Consider the following 21,343-nt stretch of genomic DNA (forward strand, 5'->3'; position numbering starts at 1 on the left):
GAAGAGGCTCTCACTCTATGTCACTCAAAATAAGAGATTGAATGAAGAAAAACTAAGGACACCAAGAGTGACGTGTAGCTAATGTGATCCCACCTTCAAGATAATTGAAATCAACTCCCCCAAGCAAGAACCAATGCTAACCCTATTCCCCGTCCCTAATTCTTCTCCTCTCCTAACCAACAGAAAAGGCTCTCACGCTATGGCACTTAAATATGAGATTGAATGGAGAACAAATAAGGACACTGTGAATAACATACAACTAATATGATCAAACCTGCAATTAAGAAGGAAGGAGGAAGTATGTTACATCCCAACTCAAGATTGAAATAAGGAAAGAGAGATCTCTCAAACTCGAAATTTGGTTTCATTAAAAATGCCACATTATTAAACCTCCCTGTCACTCCATAGAAATGCTTCCTCCTCCCATAACATCATCCTTCTCCAACAAAAAATAGAAGTATTATTCCACTTTCAACGTACACAAAGTTGTTGCATCTGGGGAAGCCATTCTTATGGGGAAAATCTTTTTGCTTTGTGTTTGTGACAAAGATGGATGATGTTAAAGGATGTTGAAGCAGTTCTAGGGAGTGACAAGGAGGCTAGATTATGTTTCAATGACTTTTCAAAGTTGGGGAGTGGTTTTTTCAGTTTTCTGGGGAGGATGAGTGGAGACAAATTGTCAAAAGGTATTGTATTAGGATGTATACATTTGGTACCAGGCCTTATGTATTGCTATTTATAAGTTGGTTAAATGCGGAAAATAAAAGACTATCTCAAGATGTAGCTACTTTGTGTACATTGAAAGTGGAAATTACAAGAGTGGTTTGGCTTTGCTTGGGGAAGCCATCCTTATGAGAAAATCTTTTTATTATGGGGCAGAGATGGATGATGTTAAAGGATGTTGAAGCACTTCTAGGGAGTGACAAGGAGGATAGATTATGTTTCATTTACTTTCCAAATTTGGGGAGTGGTTTTCTCTTTTTTCTGGGGAGGATGAGTGGAGACAATTTTAGGTGTAGCTAACTATGAGCAGGTTGAAGAAGGATGGTGTTTCACAATGCAACTTCTTTGTGTGGAGACAAAGTAATGGAAGACGCTAGAAGGCCGCCATATGACCCTCATATTGTGTGTTTTACCTATGAGGAAAGAGGGACTTCCGGTTCGGGCTATGACGTCTAAAAATGCACTAATTTCAGGATATTACTACCAGGTGGCACTATGGGAGTGGTTAATAGGTACTGAAACTTGCAATGGAATCATGAGTATCAGGCTGCTAAAAGACAATATTGAGCTTGTAAAGGCTTTGTTGGACATATGCTATATGTGGCTAGGTGGATCATGGTTCAACAGAGATTTTTTGTGGTTTACTTGGTGATCATACAACAAGGATTGGGTGTGGCAGAATGATGTAATTTGAAGAATGGTCTGCATGCTATGGTTCTCCGAAGTTGTGTGAGCATACAAGTGATCATTGTTTTCATGTATACGAGGTAGTTTCAAGAGAATGGAGGGAGTATAGAACCAGGAATTTGGTGGTAACCAACAAGATGATTGATGTGGAAAGAGGAAACATTCTTTTTGTGTTTACAGACGTGCATATGAAATGTGGTTGTCTTGAAGAAGCACAGAATGCATTTGATCGCCTTCAAAACCGAGATGTAGAGGCATGGAATACATTGTTCTCTACCTTGGAAGCTTGTGGTAGCATTCGGTTTTTAGGGTAAAGGAAGATTTATTGGAATTGCATTGGTGGATATAGCATGTTGAAAAATCATTCTAATGGTTACAATCAAGGAGTTGTGAGGGCTTGTCTCTGGATGTCACAACTTTTGTTTCTGTTTATGGAATAGCTTGGAATGTATTGATTACAAATTATGCTGAACAAGAGCAGGCTGAAGAAGCATTGAAATGGTTCATATCTATGAGTTGCAAGGGCTTGTCTCTGGATGCAACTACTTTTGTTGTTGTCAATGGAATAGCTTGGAATGTGTCTATAGAATAACTTTCAGATTAGTTTTTCCTCTACTTTGGAGTACATAGATTTGTTTCCTTAACCATCGTCTTATAAAGATTAGTTGGGAAAAAATATTTTGTATGTTATCGTACGAGATGTACGGGTGATTGATAAATGTGATAAGTGAGGGTGAAAGATGTAATGTGTTGATATGTATGTGTGATTTTATACGATTATGAGTGTGAATGTAGGTGTGAGTGTGGTAGATACAAAGAGGTGTGAGTGAGTGACTAGGTGTGAATGCCAAGGGGGCTTGCACCCTTGTGGATCTACCCCTTTGTACCTATTTAACCCCTTATGGGGAATAACCATTTCTCTCTCAATCTCTCTCTCTCTCTCTTGTCATCTCTTTCTCCCCTTTAACGTTGAACCCCTTGGGAGGGGGGTGGAGCCATTCTATGCACCACCCCCCACCGTGCAATGCTTCTCTACATGATCTCTCTCATCATCATACTCTCCATCATCATCACACCCACCATGTCTATCTTTATCATCAATCATCATGATTATCATCATCCTTTACCCTAACCCTAAAAACCTACAACACCATAGTTGTTATGACTTTTCTAAAAACTAATGGAAGGATATTTTGGTTTTGGTAAAAAAAATAGAAGTATTATGTTTTTCAAGTATACGAATGACTTCCCCAAGCAAAGCCGATCCTTAAATCCCCTCAATGTCTAGTTATCAAACTAAAGTAAAAAAAGAGGGGTTATGAAAAGGAAGTCTCTACATCCTCTCGAAAGGAAGAGTTATTGCAAACGTCAAACAAAGTGAATGCCATAATTATGCCCTTTATGGGCTTGAGGGTAGTGTTGCAAGAAAAGAATTAAGACATACACAAGTTGATGAAAGACAAGGTATTAGCAAAATGAGTGATAACAATACCCTAATAAAATTACGGTAACCAATCAATTGCGTAACTCAACAATATATCAAAGATAACTGACACTAGATATAAGAGGAGGGCTTGGCTTTTATATAACAATATATGTGTACTTGTATAGAAGTATGCATCAATCTATAGTGATAGAAGAGTAAGTAGGACATTTGAAGTACCCACTTCATTCAATGCACAATATACTCTTTGCACTTCATGCAAGGTTACTTTAGTATAGATTTTCCAAGAAGTTTGTTGACAAGGATGTATGAATGAGTTGGATATCTTAACATGTCCCTTCAAATTCAATTGCATCCTATAATCCACTTTGTTCAATATAGTACATCTTCAATGTACTGAATGAAACGATTGAACACTAACACATTCTCCAAACAATGTGTATGCACGCAAAAATATGGTTGACCTTGATAGAAATGAACAAATACTATCATGCACAACCCCCTCAAACTTGATAATGTAAATCTCTAAAAAAGTAGGTTAGAAGTGAAAAAGGTACAAAAGGGGCACTTTTGGATTTGGCCACCCTTCTAATCACCAAAGTATAATTGATTCATGGATGCACAAAATTAAGTACGATGAACCTAACAGTAGGCAACGGTTTGGTTTGGTTCGAGAGTGTCAAAACCAAACCGTTTAAAATTTGTGAAACTTGAACTGAACCAAACCGAACCTAACCACGAAACCATTTAAATCGATCTATTACAAAAAATCAAAACCATTAAAACCGCGGTTTTGTGGTTTGGTTTCGGTTTTCACGTTATATCAATTTTCAAAATTTCAAAATTTCAAAATTTTCAATTGTTCAAATTGTAATTTTTCAAAAATTTAAAGATTTTTCAGTAAATGTGAGAATTAGGCTTAAAAATGAAAAGGTTGTTTAAAAATATATTAAACTTTTTTCAACTAGCAACCCTAAACCATCAAACCATTTTAACCACGGTTTCAAACTATTTAAACAGAACCGAACCGATCACCCCCAAACCAAACCAGACTGTTGCCGATTATTATGATGGACCTGTAAGATCATGGATGCATGAATTCCCTTTCCTCATTCCCTACTCTATGTAAACAACAATGTAGTACTAAAAAAGAGAAAGAATATAAATAAGTTAATTATTGTTCTTATTATGGTTAAGCACATAACTGTTAAGTTTTTTTTAAAGTAATAATCACACACCATCTCATGGAGGGATCAACTACCCTTTGTGAGCAATCAATCGTAATTCAAATAAGATTGCTGTAAGGTAATCAATACTAAAGTAAAAAGGAAACTTGCATGTCATACCCTCCCCTAAGTAGGAGGTCGCTTTCATGCCATGTGCCCTTATTAGGTTGGAAGATTTCTATGGTCACCCACAAGTACCTCGAACCTACAACAATGATCCATTCCTAGTACTCTAGCATTCTAACACAATGGATTCCATTTGATATAGGTGATGACACTTAAACAACGAACAATTGTTGCCACAACACATGTTCCTACGCACAACACATTTGCATGTAGTACCACTAACAATTCATAGGTAATTATCATTATCTCCTTGGACAATTGATTTTTTGGAGGCTTTAACTTTCCTATTCGCCTTAGTATTAGTATTCTTGTTAGGGTTCAAGTTTAGGCTTAGGTTGTGGATATACTTATGGTTAGTGTTCGGGTTATGGTTAGGGAATTACATGCATGTTAGACTTAGTGTTAGGAGTAAGATTAGGATTAGGGTTTATATATTGTTGCATCTTGTATTAGATTTAATATTTTATAGCATTTTTGCATGCTTGTAACATTGTCCTAACAATGTTGTTTAAAGATCATGTCAAATTTGTTCATCAATCCCTAAAGGAGAGCACAACATAAAAAATTGAACACAACTTCACAAGATCCCATGACTCTATGAGGAGCCCTTACTCCGTCAAAAATTTCATTGATTAATTCTTGGGACCATCTATTCAATCACTCCCATCACTTGACAAGGTGGTGCTATGGGAGTCTACTTTTAGAGTACTAGACGTCGGAGCAAAATGGTCACCATTGAAAAGAGCGGTATGATTGACACAACTAGAACCCTTACTCAACGATATGTTATGTGTTTATTGCTTAAATTATAATGTTTGTATTTGTGCTATAAATCTTTTCTGTGTGCTATTTGTAAGCTACTTTAAATCTTTAATTTTTCTAGTTTGCCATGTTAGTATTAGGTGCTTAGATACTTATTCTTAGGTACTTGGGACTATTGAATTATTTGTAGTGATTTTAAGATATTTGATTCAAGAGTATTTTGGCCCTTCATGAATTTTGTACTCTTTTAATTAAATGCATGGATTAAGTCGTAAGATATTTTAAAGACATTCCTTAATTAGAATAAGGTAGAGAGTAGTTAAAAGTTGTTCACAAATGTAGAGACACCAACTACTTAGGTTGAACCAAATACTAAAGCAAACTATAAACTTAATCAACAACCCAATTACATGAAAAAGATTAATCAAATACTTACATGTGATGCTTCGCAATTGAGCACTCAATAGAAGAGCTCATGGCGAGTATTCACAATCAAGACTTTACTTCCTTAGTTTGTGCTTAATTCAAATATAACTTATGAGAATAGTTAGTTACACTCACATTCATAGAGAAGATAATTAGATTTGAGAGAAAAGGGCTAAGTTTTAAAAACAAAGATGGATATAAAACAAAGTATAAATTTAGCTTTAATCTTCATTCTTATTTAACCAAATTATATTTCCCTTCGCACTAGGTGGAGGTTTATAGATATTACCTGGACATCCCGTTACAAGGTTAGTCTCTCTCTAAGAAGACTCTGGAGGATACAACCAATTTTGGCACCATTGTTGAATGTTAAATGTAGTGACTAACAAGTGCTAGCTAAAATTATGGTAGAGATTTGAGTAGTTCAAGATGAAAAAATAATAATGAAAGAAAGCAAAAGAAAAAGATCAACAATCATTATACAAAAAATCAACAACAAAATGGGGACACAAGCAATGATGCCAGTTCCAGCTTGTTTTCTAAAGAGTTTTTGATCTTTACCTCCAAAGTCAACACACAAACTCACTATTGGTATGGGAGTACTCAAACTTTGCACATTGCATGTCACTTATATCCTTTCTTTTGTTATGAAAACTACAACTTCTATAGCAATAAATAACAATGATTACATTTGAGTATTATAGATCTTCTATAGTTTACCCTAAATCTTCTAAACATGCTTGGCCAAAAGCACAGTAAAGCAAAATTTGACAATAGTATCAATCAAGAATCCATGAAATCTGATAAAACAAAGTAAACAGAACAAGTTTTTTTATACTATCACATTGGAGAAATCGTTTTCATGTAGCTCACAAAAGGATCGCTTTGTATGCAAATATAGAAATTGATAGATGTGGCCAGTGTCACCCTGCAAAATGTAAAAACACTTTTTTTATCTCTCTTTGGATATCAATTTATTAACACCAGACAATTAACTGTCTTAAATTTGGGAGAATCCAGGTTCAATCCTTGGGCTCAGCCCATGAATGCCAATGCAAAGTATTTTTTAAGAGAACTACCTAAATCTGAATGTTCAAGAATTATCCAAAACCATTAGGTTAGATGCCATTCTTGAACAAATTGTAATGTAATGAGTCCTCATAGAATTAGGGATTCTCGATCTCACTAGTCTCCCTAGTGGTAAGACAAATTTGTACTAACCCATGCACCCAGGGTATGTGTACTACCATCTAGAACCTCAAGAAGATGCTGAATTTGGACTGGATAAATAAATACTTCCACACTATCAACTTGGAAGGATCTAATAATCCAACCTTGTACTCAAGGGCGAGCTTCAAATTCTAAACAAAGGACAAGCTGGGCCTTCTCGTGACAGCTCTGTTGAAGAATTATGACTTCAACAAGAGGAAGCACTTTGTCCAACCAGAGTGGCTTTCCTAAATGACCTACGACACTAGCAGATGATAAAACATACGAGAGTTGTCTTGGTTTTCCCAAGAAACTACTTGCGAACAACTGTAGTAGAAAGAAAGAAAGATATCTTAATGTCTTTTAAGAGACCAAATGGCCTGTAGATCAAACACGAGATTATATCTGAAGTGTTGTCTCATCTTTGAGAACAACAAACGAAAATAAATGTTGCTAAGTAAAAAAAACGTAATAAGAAAAAAACTTGGTAAATGTAAAATTCTAACATCAAATATATTGTAAGTTTATTCTTAAGATCTCTAGCGTAGGTAGATCCAGAATAGAGAGGTCTCCAAAGCGATGGAAGCACCTGTGATGGCGGGAGATGATGGTTTTTATCTATCGATGACAAGGGGGGTAAGATCGAGGTCCCTTAGGCCGATCTATTCTAACCCCTTTGTTATGTCCTGCTCAGGAGCCCATTTGCATAGCTCATGATTGACTTGTAGCATGAGTACGGGTTTGTTGCTAAAGAAAGTTGTGATCGTTCTTTGAGGCTGAACTTGTGTAGCTGTATTGTTGTCCTTCAACAACTTTGTTCTAGCAAGGAAAGCCGCAAGCACTGTTGGTCTAGGGATCGGCAACAGCTCGGCTCAAGCCTAAACCAGTTTTAAACGGCTTAGCGGCTTGGTTTAGTTTTGAGCCAACCTAAAAGGTTTGAGCTCGGCTTGGCTTGAACCTTGCCAAACCGGCTCAAACCGTTGAAGCCGTTTATGTGATTTAAGAATTAGGGTTTAGAAAGTTAGAACTTGAAAGTTGATAGAGAGACTGACAGACAGGAAGCCATAGGCAACAGACTGTTGAGTGATGAGAGAGGGAGGGACAAAGAGGGAGAGGGAACCTGCATAGTGGATGATCAGAGGACCTCCTTAATGGTATATACATTGTTTGGAGAAGGATTGGATCACCGAACAGGTCGCCATAGCCTTAGGGCTTGTGGTCTAAGGCTATGGTTTAGGTGGTGGGAGGCAGGGGATTCGTGGATGTCAGCCGATCAATCATAGTAGTATACAGAGAGGGAGTCATGGAGGTGGGACTTGGGGTTGAATTTGAATTCATCTGTGGTAAGGCCGACGGGTTGGGAGTTATGAGGAGGAAGTAGTACTAGTGTTTTTTGGGTTTTATCAGCTTTTTTGTCCCAAACCACTTCACAAACCGGTTTAACGATCGGTTTGGTTTGGTTTGGTTCAGGTTTGAGAACCCCAAAATGGTTTAGAAGCCAAACCGGTTAAGCCTAAACTAAACCGTTGCCGATTCCTGTGTTGGTCCTCACGTTCCATTACCTTGTGTGGTGGGCCAACGCCTTGCTTAAAAAGGCAATGGTATCTCCCAAAACACAAAATCCAATATCCTGGTCAAGCAATGTTAACTATTCACTATGATCTGTGGATGTCACCCCAGTAGGTGTGGGCTTAACCATGGCATGATTGCTATCATGGAATGAGCACATTGTGGCAGCGGAGGTGACCACTTCAGTTCTGAGAATGGGTATCCCACATTGTCTGAGAACAAGCACATTGTGGAAGCAGAGGAGACCATTTCAGTTCTGAGATGGAAATCTGAAAAGTGCTCTATTTTAGGTTATGGTGGTTCAGCAATTCTTAACGCACTCACGAATACGTGAAAGGCTGCGATGAGTGCCAAAGGACTAAATAACCTTTGGTTCTCTTTTAGAGTTAGTGAACGATCAAGATTCAAATTCTTTGAATGAGGTAGTAGAGCACTTGTTGAGTGAATTCACGGGGCTTCATAACAAAAGCATATTGTGTGTAATGGTGTCATGATGTGGCAGGTCCTAAGTTAGAAATAAATAAAAAGGAGAAAAGGACAACCATATTAAATGTAAATATGGATAAAATTGAAATATAATAGCAAAACTTAGGTTGCCTAGTAGTTATGGCCGTTGACTTTATACAAAGGGGTACAAAGTTCAAATTTTTGCTAGCGCGATGAAGCCCATTGTCAGATGATTCAGCTTTGGCGGAAAGCGAGGCCTACGACTTGGAAGCACGATGGAAAGGAGGAGATGAGTAAGCATGGGGCCAAGACCAATGATGTGACTGTGATAGAAGGACCAGCTGGGGGTTCAGCAATTGATGAGCTCACAAAGATGGTGAGAGACCTCCAAATAGCCCAAGCAAGGATAGATGGTGGGCGCCCTCCTCAAGATTGACACCACACGTGCGGGCGTACATGTGGTGTGACAACCTTGACCATGAAAGGAATGTGAGGATTTTAGCAATAGGGTCCACTCAACGAAGACGAGGCACACCTTGGATTTAAACTCCATCCAAGGGAACATGAAGAGGCCAAGGCGTGAAATGTCAAGGCTATCCACTCCTTAGCATCAATTGGGATCCGAGTAGGGAAAGAGGTGCAAAGGCAACATGAGAACGAAGCTGAATGTTGGCCATCCATCCTCGGGAAGTTCGGAAGAAGGAAGCAGATCAAGCTGAAAAGACAATCCAAAAAGTAACCGGATGGAAGGATCTAATAGAAGAGCAGACGGAATTAGTGGAAGCCGCCTGCTAAAACCACAAAATTTTGGTTGAAGAAATGAGAGTAGGGAAGGATGGGGGAGCCGGGCCCTTGAAGAGGTTAGGCACCCTAGATGCTTGAAGGAGGAAGGAGTTAGTTCCAGGCCTAGCACACAACGAGAAAGGAAAAGAGAAGGGCAGTGCGACCTTCAAGTTTTGCTCCGAGACTTATAGCAAACAGCAGATTTGATGCAAGCGATGGAGGAAAGCATCTTCAATAGTAGTCAAGTAGAGTTCACTCTACAAGAGATCCTCGGTATCGCAAAGAAGGAATGCCACAAATTCATCATTGACTAAATAAAAAGGAAGCGACACTCAACCGGCCTAGAAGGGGCCCAGACCTATGAACGTGAATGCGGTGGCAACCTAGTAGTGGAAGGCTTTAACAATTCTTTCTCACTGAACTTACTAATATTGTTTTCATGTTATAAACACAGTTATCTTTGTAGCTAATTTCAAAACATCATGCACCCAAGCACATTTTCCAAAATCCTCAAACAAAAAATCAAGGTAGTGACAAGTGTTTCTAGTAAAAAAGATTAAGGGCTACTCTCTCTATCATCCTCCTAGCTGCCACATAATTTGTTGTATTGTCCATACATACAATTGATGGGCCAATCTCAAGAATAACATCTTTTAAAATCTTAAAGATATATTCTCTTGATTTACATTCTCCACTAGTGTCAACTGATTTTAGAAACGGAGTGCCATATGCTTAAGTAGCCATGACATTAATTATAAGCTTATTCATAGATTGACACATGCGTGATATTCGCAATATTCGAGAATAAGAAATGGTTCCAAGAATATTATAAAACCATTCGATTTGTAAAAGAAATTTCATAATAAAAATTAATTAATTCACTAAAAAAGAATAATCACTCATTAATAGATTATAGAAATTAGTATTAAGTCCCCTTTTTAGTGTGAAATAAAAATATCCACAAAATTTGGGAGACTAAAAAGGGGGGAGTTTATGAACCTTTATTTATTTATTTTATATTTTCTTTCAATGAATATTTTTACATCTATTATAGAAATATGATTAGTGCCAAGTTCCTTTTTAATGACAAATACAAATATTCACAAATTTTGGGAGAGGAAAAAGGGGGAGTTAATGAACCTCTTCTTTTTTTGAAAAAAAGAATACTTTTACATCTATTATAAAAATATGATTGGTGTCAAGTCCCTTTTTTTATATCTGGGAGACTAAAAAGGAGGGAGTTTATGAACTCTCTTTTTTTCACGAATACTTTTCCATGCATTCATATTCGTATGAACTCGTGGGGGAGGCCCCACGAATGCAAAAATGTCAATCTATGGGTCTATTCTTGGTATTTGCCCAACCATCATTGACAATAGTACATCCAACAATTGTCAATTTTTCTCTAACTCACATTTTCAACATGTTTTACCTCCTGATTCAAGTGCCTTCTACGTAATTTGATTAGGAGATGGTTACTTATAAGAACGCCCACCAAGTGCTACTACTTTTATCATGTCATGAGAATATGCACTTCCCACCATAGATTGACACATATGATATTTGTTAGAAATATTGAGAATCAATTAGATAGGTATATAGAGTTATAATCACAGATATGGATATATGAAAACAAAACTTCTATTACATATAACAGTAGCTCACAATGGTAGTTCACCCATGCGCTCACACCTTAGAGCTTAGATGGGATTTGGACCAGCTCACTACAAAATTAGTAGGGGGTGATGATCGTCACACCACTGTGTGAAAGAATGGATTATATTCTCTGTTTGGTCTAAGTGTAGCATTAAATGTGCATGTCAATTGATAGTAGTAGAGATATTCCTTTTCTGCCAACTGACTTGTCATTTAATATGACCTAGCTCCATAGATACAAACTAGTTTTAGATAGTACTTATCTTAAAGGCAATGGCACATACTTCAAGACTAAAAGTACATTGTAACTTGCCCACAAAATATTCTTCTAGTTGACTTGATTAGACAATCCTATTAGCCTACTTTGCTCTTTCCTAAATACATTGTGTCCTACGCATCTACTGTTTCCTAGATTGACACCTTATTGACCCATATAGTCAAGTTACACAATAGTTACTCCTCATTTGGGGCGTTATCACAAAATGTGCATTCTAAGAGTACATATGGGGATAAATTTACAACTTGGGGTTGATCATTGATTATATTCAATATATTCGCGATATTCTTCATGCGTGATATTAGCAATATTCAAGAATAAGAAATGGCCCCAAGAATATTACAAAACCATTCATTAAGCAAAAAAATTTACATAATAAAAATTAATTAATTCACTCAAAAAGAACAATCACGCATTGATAGATTATAGAAATTTGATTAGTGTCAAGTCCCCTTTTTAGCGTCAATTAAAAATATTCACAAAATTTTGGAAGACTAAAAAGGGGGGAATTTGTGTACCTTTATTTTATTTTTTATTTTTTAAAGAAACGAATATTTTTACATCTATTATAGAAACGTGATTAGTGTCAAGTAATCTTTTTAATGTCAAATAAAAATATCCATAAATTTTGGGAGAGTAAAAAGGGGGGAGTTAATGAACCTTTATTTTATCTTTTTATTTTTTATTTTTTTATTTGCTTAAACGAATACTTTTACATCTATTATAAACATATGGTTAAGTGTCAAGTCCCCTTTTTATTGTCAAGTAGAAATATCCTCTGGGAGACTAAAATGGCGGGCATTTATGAACCTTTTTTTTTTTTAACCTTTTCTTTTAACAAATACTTTTCATGCATTCGTATTCATATGCATTCATGGGGGAAGCCCTATGAATGCAAATATTTCAATCTATGCTTCCGGTACGTCCTCTACAAAAAAACCTCCTGATAGCTTCGTCTACATTTTTATCAAGTTGCTTTTGCCATGACACTTGTTAAGGGTTCCACATTGTCTACTTTCATCTTTTTACTTGTTGATGCATTAACAAAAGATGATGAAGGCATTTCATTGATAAATGTTGACTCCACATTCTTAGCATTGCATTCCACTGATGATTCCACATTCACATCAACATTTGCACAACTAATATCAGATACCATTTTTTGTACTTCAGTTTTTATGACAGCATCAATTCAATGGCATTTGTCAACACCTGAACCTTTCAAGACCAATAGGTGAGCTCTAATTCGAAAGGGGCCACTAACAAATACATGGTGTTAATGTTTACATTGAATGACATGCATACCCCTTATCAGGTTTTCTCACAACGGTCACATGATCCCATTCAAAGCCCTTTTGCTTCATCATTTTAGTAAATTAACCTCACACTAATATTAGAACTAGAATAGCAAAAGCTAAAACTATACCCATGCAAAGGTCTCAGCCTCAACATTGAGGTTATTCGACTCCTCTTCAATTGACATGAGTGTTTCCCCCTCCTCCCAAGCTTTTTGAGTTCTCTGTTCTTTTGACTTTCTATCTATTTCTGCATTTTTTCTTTCCTCCAATGTTGTTTCATAACAGACATGTAGCCTCGTTTGGATCTACGATATATATAGATATGGAAAATTATGTATTCATAGAGATACTTACAAGAAAAATAATAAATATCTAGCGCAAAGATATATGATATCATATAAATCCCAATGCTATAGACTCCCTCCGAGTCATGAGTCACGCACTTGTTGTTATATAGGCTTCACACATAGGATGTAGGGGGGTTCTTCTTTGTTGTTCGTTCACTCGCGAGGTCAATTGAAAAACATATAACAAATACTTTTACATCTATTTGTATTCGTATTCGTATGCATTCTTGGGGGAGGCCCTAAACATGTGAATATGTCAATCTATGGATGTCGTATGAGAAGGGTCTTCTCACCTCTTCATAGGTTTCCTTGTATAAATTCTTGTTTATAGCATTTCAAAGATCAATCCGAGGTTTCTTTGGGCTTCTAGCTTGAAAATTTGGGGATATGATCTCTAGCCTCAGACAAGACAAAGAAAACAACAATATGAGGTGATCGAGCTTTGGTCTAGACCCAAGCCAAGCGAGGTTGTTGAGGTCTCGCCAATGTTTGACGACTATGACACCGTGAGTTGAAGTAGTGTCCTCAGGAGGAATAACTTTCCTTCCATGATCAAAGAGCCAATGAATTAAACCCTTTTCTCCAAAACTGCCAACACGTCCAGCCCCTCAACGGTGAAAAAGAACACCCAAGAATAGTCATAGTAAGAAAAAGAGGTGGAGGAGAAGAAATGGTCCAACTTCCACTCTTGCTCACACCACTTACCAACCCCTATATCTCTCAAGAAGAAGAGAAAAATAAATAAAGTAAAATTTACCTTAAACACTAAAATTCCCCAAAAGTTGAACTCATTCCTCTCCCCCTTCTGAAAAAGTCGAACCCCAAAATGAGCCATCCTCCCTCTTTTTATAGAGAGAGAGGTGCTACATTTTTGCACTAAATGCTTACATACCCCTTTTTACATCGAAAATATAAAAAGGAATAGTTCCCCTTTACGCACTAAGAGATTCAAACTCCTGCATCCCTTTGTACAAAGTCAATGGCCCTAACCACTAGGCTATTTACTTTTTGTTATCATATTTATATTTTTTATAGATACATATTTACATTTAATGTGGTTGTCCTACTTTCTCCCTTTTTATCTATTTTTACTTTAGGACCCACCACATCATGACATCGACCCCCACCAAACTTGTATGTCCTCCAGTGTCGTGATGTGGTGGGTCCGAAGGTAGAAATAGATAAACAAGGGGAAATTAGGACAGCCACATTAAATCTAAAGAAGTATATAAAAAATTTATAAATATAATAACAAAAAGTAAATAGCCTCATGGTGCAGAGTTCAAATCTTTTCTAGTGCTTTAAGAGGAATTGCATTTTCGATACAAAAAGGGGTAGGTAAGCATTTAATGCATAGATGCAATACCTCCCTCTCTTTAATAAAAGGGGAGGAGAGCTCATTTTGGGGTTCAATTTTTCTAGAAAGAGAGAGGAAGGAGTTTGACTTTTGAGGAGTTTTGGCATTTAAGGTATATTCCCCTTAACTTTTCTTCCCTTCTTCTCAAGGGATTTAGGAGTTGGTAAGTAGTGAGAGCAAAAGTAGAAGTTGGACTACCTCTTCTGCTCCATTCTTGTTTCCTACTTCAACATTCTTCGATCTTTTTCTTCACTGTGAAGAGTTTTGCATGTTGGCTGCATTCGAGGGATGAGTTCAGTCCATCGACTACCGGTTGAAGAAGGGAGCATTAAGTGGCATAAGAACCCTAATCAACAAACAAGTGTCGTTGTCGAAAGTAGTCGAGACCTTGGTGACACCACCAAGATCGGATCTTCACTGAAGTGACCACTCATCATTGTTATGCATTTGTTGGCCTCTTGAAACTTATTATCATTTTGTAAAAACCATTGTAATCATGGTGTTACCTTGGTGTACCCTATTCTATTAAAGGATTTCACTTTATAATAACATTTATTTGGTCTTAATCGTAGATATAGAGTTAAATTTGTGTGGTAAACCTTAATTGTGTGCTAATCACACCTTAGCCATTGTATGTGTGTGAGAGAGAGGAGAGAGGAGAGAAATCGTGACTAACACAAGGAGCCCACAAAAGCTACAAATCTACAAGAGGGCTGGATCCCCAATTCGCCCAAGCCCACAAGAGGTTCGAATCCCCGATTCATCAACTCCTTCCTTTAGTCTCTCAATGGATATTTTTACTTGACAATAAAGAGGGAAATTGACACTAATCATATTTTAATAATAGATGTAAAAGTAATCGTTTCTTTTAATAAAAAAAATATAAAATAAAAGTGTATTAACTTCCCCCTTTTTAGTCTCCCAAATTTTGTGGATATTTTTGTTTTACATTAAAAAGGGGACTTGACCTAATCATGTTTCTATAATAGATGTAAAAATATTCATTTCCTTTAAAATATATATATATATAATATAAAAGGAATAGAATAAAATAAAGGTTCATAAACTCCCCCCTTTTTAGTCTTCCAGATTTTGTGGATATTTTTATTTGACACTAAAAAGGGAACTTGACACTAATCATATTTCTATAATCTATTAATGACTGATTGTTCGTTTTTTAGTGAATTAATTCATTTTTATTATGTAAATTTATTTTGCAAACGAATGGTTTTATAATATTCTTGGGGCCACTTCTTTATTCTCGAATATTGCAAATATCATGCATGGAGAATATCACAAATATCACGCATGTATCAATCTATGGTTACTACCATTATAGAAACATACGCTTGTAAGTTACGCACTGCTCAATGGTGGAGACGTCCCTAACTTTGGCACTAGTTGTAAGCTAAAAAAGTATTATGGATCTTTGCTAAACAAGCTAAACAAAAATAACTAAACAAAGAAACCACATGAAATGCTAGGTTAGACGCAAATGCACTTTTGGGAGATGTTATCATAAGGCAGGACTGGTGTGATTGAGGTCAACGTCTAATTTTGCTTTTTCAATGAGAAACTAATAACAAACATTGTAATAATAAACAAAGTTGTCAAAGAAAAGAAAAAGATAGAAGTACAACGAAGGGTATGCAAAGAAGAAAGAGCATTTACCACACTAAGTATGGTAGAAGCAAACATCCTGCGAGAGTGTTGACACGCCAAAATAAATATATCGTTGCTACTATTGCTGTCCAAAGCAATAATATCTCCACCAATGCAAGATTCTGAAATTCCAATAAATTTCTAAATGCCAAACCAAAACAATAGCAAATTCGATATATTGCAAACCGAAACAATAAATTTCTACTCGTTTTTATGCAAATTCGATATATTGCATATAATTCATATTACGTCCATTTAATATATGAAAGGTAGACAGAAAGAAAAAAAGAGGCTATATTAGCAAAAATGGCCTGTAAGACCGAACGAAAGATTACATCTTTGAGGATGGCAAACCAAAACAAGTATAATAACGTGAACATAAAAACATACCACGTCATGAAGCCCGAAAAATATTGGAGTCCATAGGAAATTCAGGAGTAGCTGTAGTAGCAACACAAACAAATAAAATCTCAAGCACAATTTCGACCAAGTTTAACACACCTACTTTTTGCAATGGGGGTAATCTTAATGTCAACCTGAAAGGTGTATACACCAAGTGGAATCTTCTGCCCTTTAAAACCTGTGCCAATCATACATAGATTTATCAATGAATACAAGAATTTCTCCCAAATTCTTGATTTCTTTAACTATCAAAAGTATATGAAATATTTAAAATACAGAAGCACCAATCACAACCTTCTCTAATTAGCAAAATATAAATGCTATATGTCGTTCTGACATCAATCAAAGTTCCTTGATATTTGAATTGCATTTTCTTTTTAAACAGGTCAATCGAAATAACTGGCAAATGCATTATTATATTTATCTAAATTTAACCAAACAATTAGAAATACATGGTAAAAACCAAAGTCTAACAGACATGACAGTCTCCTAGAGCAGATGCTTATCCTTAAAAACATTTATAAACGAATGGGAAATAGGAGACAATGCTGTGACGCATTGCAGCTTTGGATTACACCTAAAAGGATCTCCTGTATATAACTACTTATCTTCCTATATCTTTGAGATAGGCATAAGTTTTTTTCCTTTCCAGTAAGACACCAGTAAGGATTTATATCATTGTATATACCATTTGCATCTCATTGGGCACATTGCACAGTTAATAAAACTCTATTTCTACCTATATCTTTGTTTCTAAACAGTAATCTCAAACATCCAAAGATGTTGCATCAGTTGCAAATGTCACTTTGGAGCCTGATATGTGGCATATAATGTAGCACTAGAGAATATTGAGGTTCCATAGGACATGTATGCAATGGGGATTTTGTATGTTAATTAATGAAGAGTGTGTGTGTATGCATGTGTGTGTAAGGTTGGGAGGACACCACACTTCTTCCTTTCCATAAAGAAACAAGAAGATCATGAGCAACCACAACAACATGAATCTTTACATGATACCTCTTCGCAAAGTTCAGGTTAGCCCCACCACTCCTCCATAGAAACACTATCAAGCACACTTCATTACTGTCATCAAGTCAGCTAGAGGCAGACCGTTTATGAAACACAACTTCATCATGAAGTACAGGTCAACCTCCTTGAACGATCTAAAGGGTGTTGCTACCAAGTCAACCACACCACCCTAAAAAGGGTGGAGGGAGAACTACATGAACCCTTTGCCCCGAATATGCCCAAACAAGCCAAGCCACACAACAATTTCAAGCACGGGAGTTTAGGCCCACCAAACACAGTGAGTTGCACCAACAATTTCAGGTTATATCCAGGGAATGCTCAATCAGTCCCATGAGTACTACTATCGTTGTCACTGACTCACCAGGGCACCAATGCAGTAAACAAAAGAAACTTTCTCTGAAAAACAAGACAACCTTTTACTGTGTAATCTCTTGTGTGGTCTCATTGGCTATTTTGGCATGATGATGATGACTTATTTTTTATTGATGTTAAAAAACTAACCTCCATGAAGCCAAACAAACCAGGAAGAGACACCCATCAGAATATATAGAATGCTCCAAACGATAGGAAATGCCCATCCCTTCAAATCATTAAAACATCTTCAAAAAGGTTAAAAGTTGAAGCAAGTAAATCATAAGTAGGAAAAAGGTTGCCTAAATATGCTTATGTTTTCACAGGTTAAAAACATATGCTTGCTTACTTGCGAATCTACCCATATATATGAAGGTTAAAGTAGAGTTCCTTATTACAAGTTAATTTGATAGGAGAACATTATATACTAAGGAGCTATATTAACTAGCAGGTCCTGTGTTCATTAGAGTTACATGCATAATTAACGAAATTTAGAAGCAACATAGAGCACATGATATACTTAAAAAGTACACTTTAATTAGCTTACTTATCCTAACAGTTGAGGATAATTTCCAAAACATAAAATTGCATATTTATCTCAAGTCACTTTTATTTATATTGAATAATTAATCTAAACCACCTCTTGTTCATTAGAGTTACATGCATAATTAACGAAATTTAGAAGCAACATAGAGCACATGATATACTTAAAAAGTACACTTTAATTATCTTATTTATCCTAAATAATCACAGTTGAGGATAATTTCTAAAACATAAAATTGCATATTTATCTCAAGTCACTTTTATTTATATTGAATAATTAATCTAAACCACCTCTTGTTCATTAGAGTTATTTGCATAATTAACGAAATTTAGAAGCAACATAGAGCACATGATATACTTAAAAAGTACACTTTAATTATCTTACTTATCCTAAATAATCACAGTTGAGGATAATTTCTAAAACATAAAATTGCATATTTATCTCAAGTCACTTTTATTTATATTGAATAATTAATCTAAACCACCTCTTGTTTTCCCTTTTCCTAAGTAATTAGTAAGTTAAGCTTATAAATCTTTCGCTTATTAGTGTAATGCCTACTTTCTAATTAGAGATAATATAACTAAACTACATCATTTTCCCCCAAATGAGCAGCTCTGATTAGAGAGAAATTTTGCCTCTTAACTTTGACCATTTACGCTAATAATAATAATGATTGTAAAAACCAATAATTAAACATCTAAAGATAGGTTTTCAGGCTAATTGTTCAAACAAATAAAACCACAAAAAAAATAAAATACCGGAGGAGTCCATGGAGGTGTATTGAGCTGCTCATACCAATCTGCATACAATATAAAAAAAGTTATTTTAACGCAAATTATCTGTAAATTATTTTAACAGAGATTATCTGCATACCAATAATATCAGTCTTCCTTTAATTTTAGTCAATCTCCTTTCTAAATTTAATACTACTTAATCCCCATATACATCTAAATTTTATTGGTTTCCTCTCTAAATTTTAGCTTGTTTCCTGCACAAAATGAGCTCAGATTTTGACAGAGATAAACAAACACAAACACCTTCGGAAAAACAGTAACAGCTCCTCTTCCAAACTGAATGCAGTTCCTTTCTCAAGAAACATTAATATGATTTGGTCTATGCATGGATACCTACCGCTCTCTCCAGCATTTCCAAACAGAGAAGCAAGGAATCCAACACACAGTGGGAAGGCAACAGCCACGAACAAGGCTAGGATAGGGATGACCTCCATCTCGCACTCTCACTCACTCACTCTCTGTCTGTCTGTGTCTGTCTGTGTGTCTGTCTGAAAACAGACGAGCAGCATGATATACATATAAATATAGATAATATGACATATGTATACATATGTATGTGTATATGTAGTGTATGTATGTATGTATATGTATATCTGTATGTGTATGTGTATATGTATATGTACATAGGTATACCGTATATATGTCTATGTGTGTATTTATATTGTATCTGTATACGTGTGTATGTATATTGAATATGTATATGTATGTATGTATGCAAGTATGTATATGTGTGTAGATATATTGATATGTATATATTTATTTTTTAAAGAAGATATCATGTCGTTAGTATAAAACATTTTACAATATTTTAAACCTCTATGCGATCCAAGGGGGAAACAACAATTTCGGAGGCTAAAAATGCCAATAAGGAGTCTCGTAATTGGATGTCATGAATGGAGTAGTTGTCCAGATAATAAGAAACTCATGCCGTTGAGCAATTTTAGCCTCAGAATCCCCAACTATACCATCCCATTGACCCTTCAAAGTATGAACTATGTCTAACCAAATATTTGAAACCACTTTCAGCTGGTAGTGTTTTAAGTTGATGGAAAACGAGAGCGCACCGAGTCTTCCAGATGTGATATACAATGGTACTATTAGTAACACCCATACTAGCGGGACTTCCTTCTGTACTCCTGAAAATTGTAATGACAATAGTGGTAATGTATAAACACTTCCATATTTTGTGTAAAACCCATGGTCCATAGATTCGGTGTCATAATGGAACGCATCACGGACAAGTGATGTCCAAACCACCATGCCCCAATGAAAACCAATGGGGGAAAATAATTAGCAAAAATTGTAAGGAGATGTTGCCATATCGATTGAGACTCGATGCATTCCCATAAACAATGTTTTTCAGTTTCTGTTTGTAAATGATATCGAGTACAACCAAAAGATACTCTCATCCTATGCAACCATGTGCCAACCGCAAGGCTCGGTGTACAACTAACCATTGTACATGCACTATTCTGTGTTAGTTGTTTTCTTGCCCATAAGATATCCTAGAATTTTGCAAGGAATTGGGGAGTAATACCTTGTTGATTCCAATATTGAGGTGCAGTCGGCAACACATCACATATATCTGAAAGTACATGTCTTCCCAACTGTACAAAATATTGGAAGAAATTGAACTTGTTACCCGTGTAAGGATCTGTCCACTGATAATCAATTGGGTCCCAGTCTAATTTGAATAGTGGTTTTTAAGCTAACACCCACAACTTCCAATTGTGGTCTTATTTCCTCTATTAGTGGATCAATATACCATTTACGGTTGGCATATCCGAGGATCCTTATCTTGTGTTCAATAACATAGGCGTAATCTATCACCATTTCCCCCGACTAAGACAATTGGTTTGTTTCATCCACCTTAAAAAACTGGTATGTCTTATCATCTGAATACCCTTTAACAGCCAAGAGTACTTCCAATCTTGAAAAAACTCCAACCCATCTATGGTTAGAGTTATTGAGTGGTATGGAGAGTCTACTCATAACTTCCTGAATTTGTTGATACATTATTTGGTCGTCATGCATATTACGTAGGATTTCTTTTTGCTCTTCCAATGACCGCGATAAAAATTCTTTCCAAGTCTGAACTGTTTTCGCAAGACCTTCTGTCATTTTCCCCCACGATAGCCATTGTCTAGATCCCATCATTGAACCATCTGATGTTGTAAACAACGGGTTCCAGACTATCTTTTGGCTGAGATTGTTATGTACACAT

The 21,343-nt window shown here is 36.1% G+C and overlaps 1 protein-coding gene across 1 annotated transcript; it reads right to left on the minus strand.

Moving 5' to 3' along the window:
- Positions 1–5,994: 5,994 nt before the first annotated feature.
- On the minus strand, positions 5,995–19,614 carry LOC147865906 (uncharacterized). Its single transcript, XM_087316236.1, has 7 exons — positions 19,457–19,614; positions 19,084–19,124; positions 17,932–18,010; positions 16,536–16,579; positions 16,390–16,440; positions 16,009–16,121; positions 5,995–6,322 (listed from the first exon to the last, which is right to left on the minus strand). The coding sequence occupies exons 1-7, from the start codon at positions 19,551–19,553 to the stop codon at positions 6,235–6,237; spliced, it is 513 nt and encodes a 170-aa protein (XP_087172362.1). The 5' UTR covers positions 19,554–19,614; the 3' UTR covers positions 5,995–6,234.
- Positions 19,615–21,343: the final 1,729 nt, after the last annotated feature.

This window comes from Azolla caroliniana, unplaced genomic scaffold, assembly GCF_043228905.1.
Source record: "Azolla caroliniana isolate FFs.n. ecotype wild unplaced genomic scaffold, voAzoCaro1.0.p SCAF_3, whole genome shotgun sequence".
Lineage (NCBI taxonomy): Eukaryota > Viridiplantae > Streptophyta > Polypodiopsida > Salviniales > Salviniaceae > Azolla > Azolla caroliniana.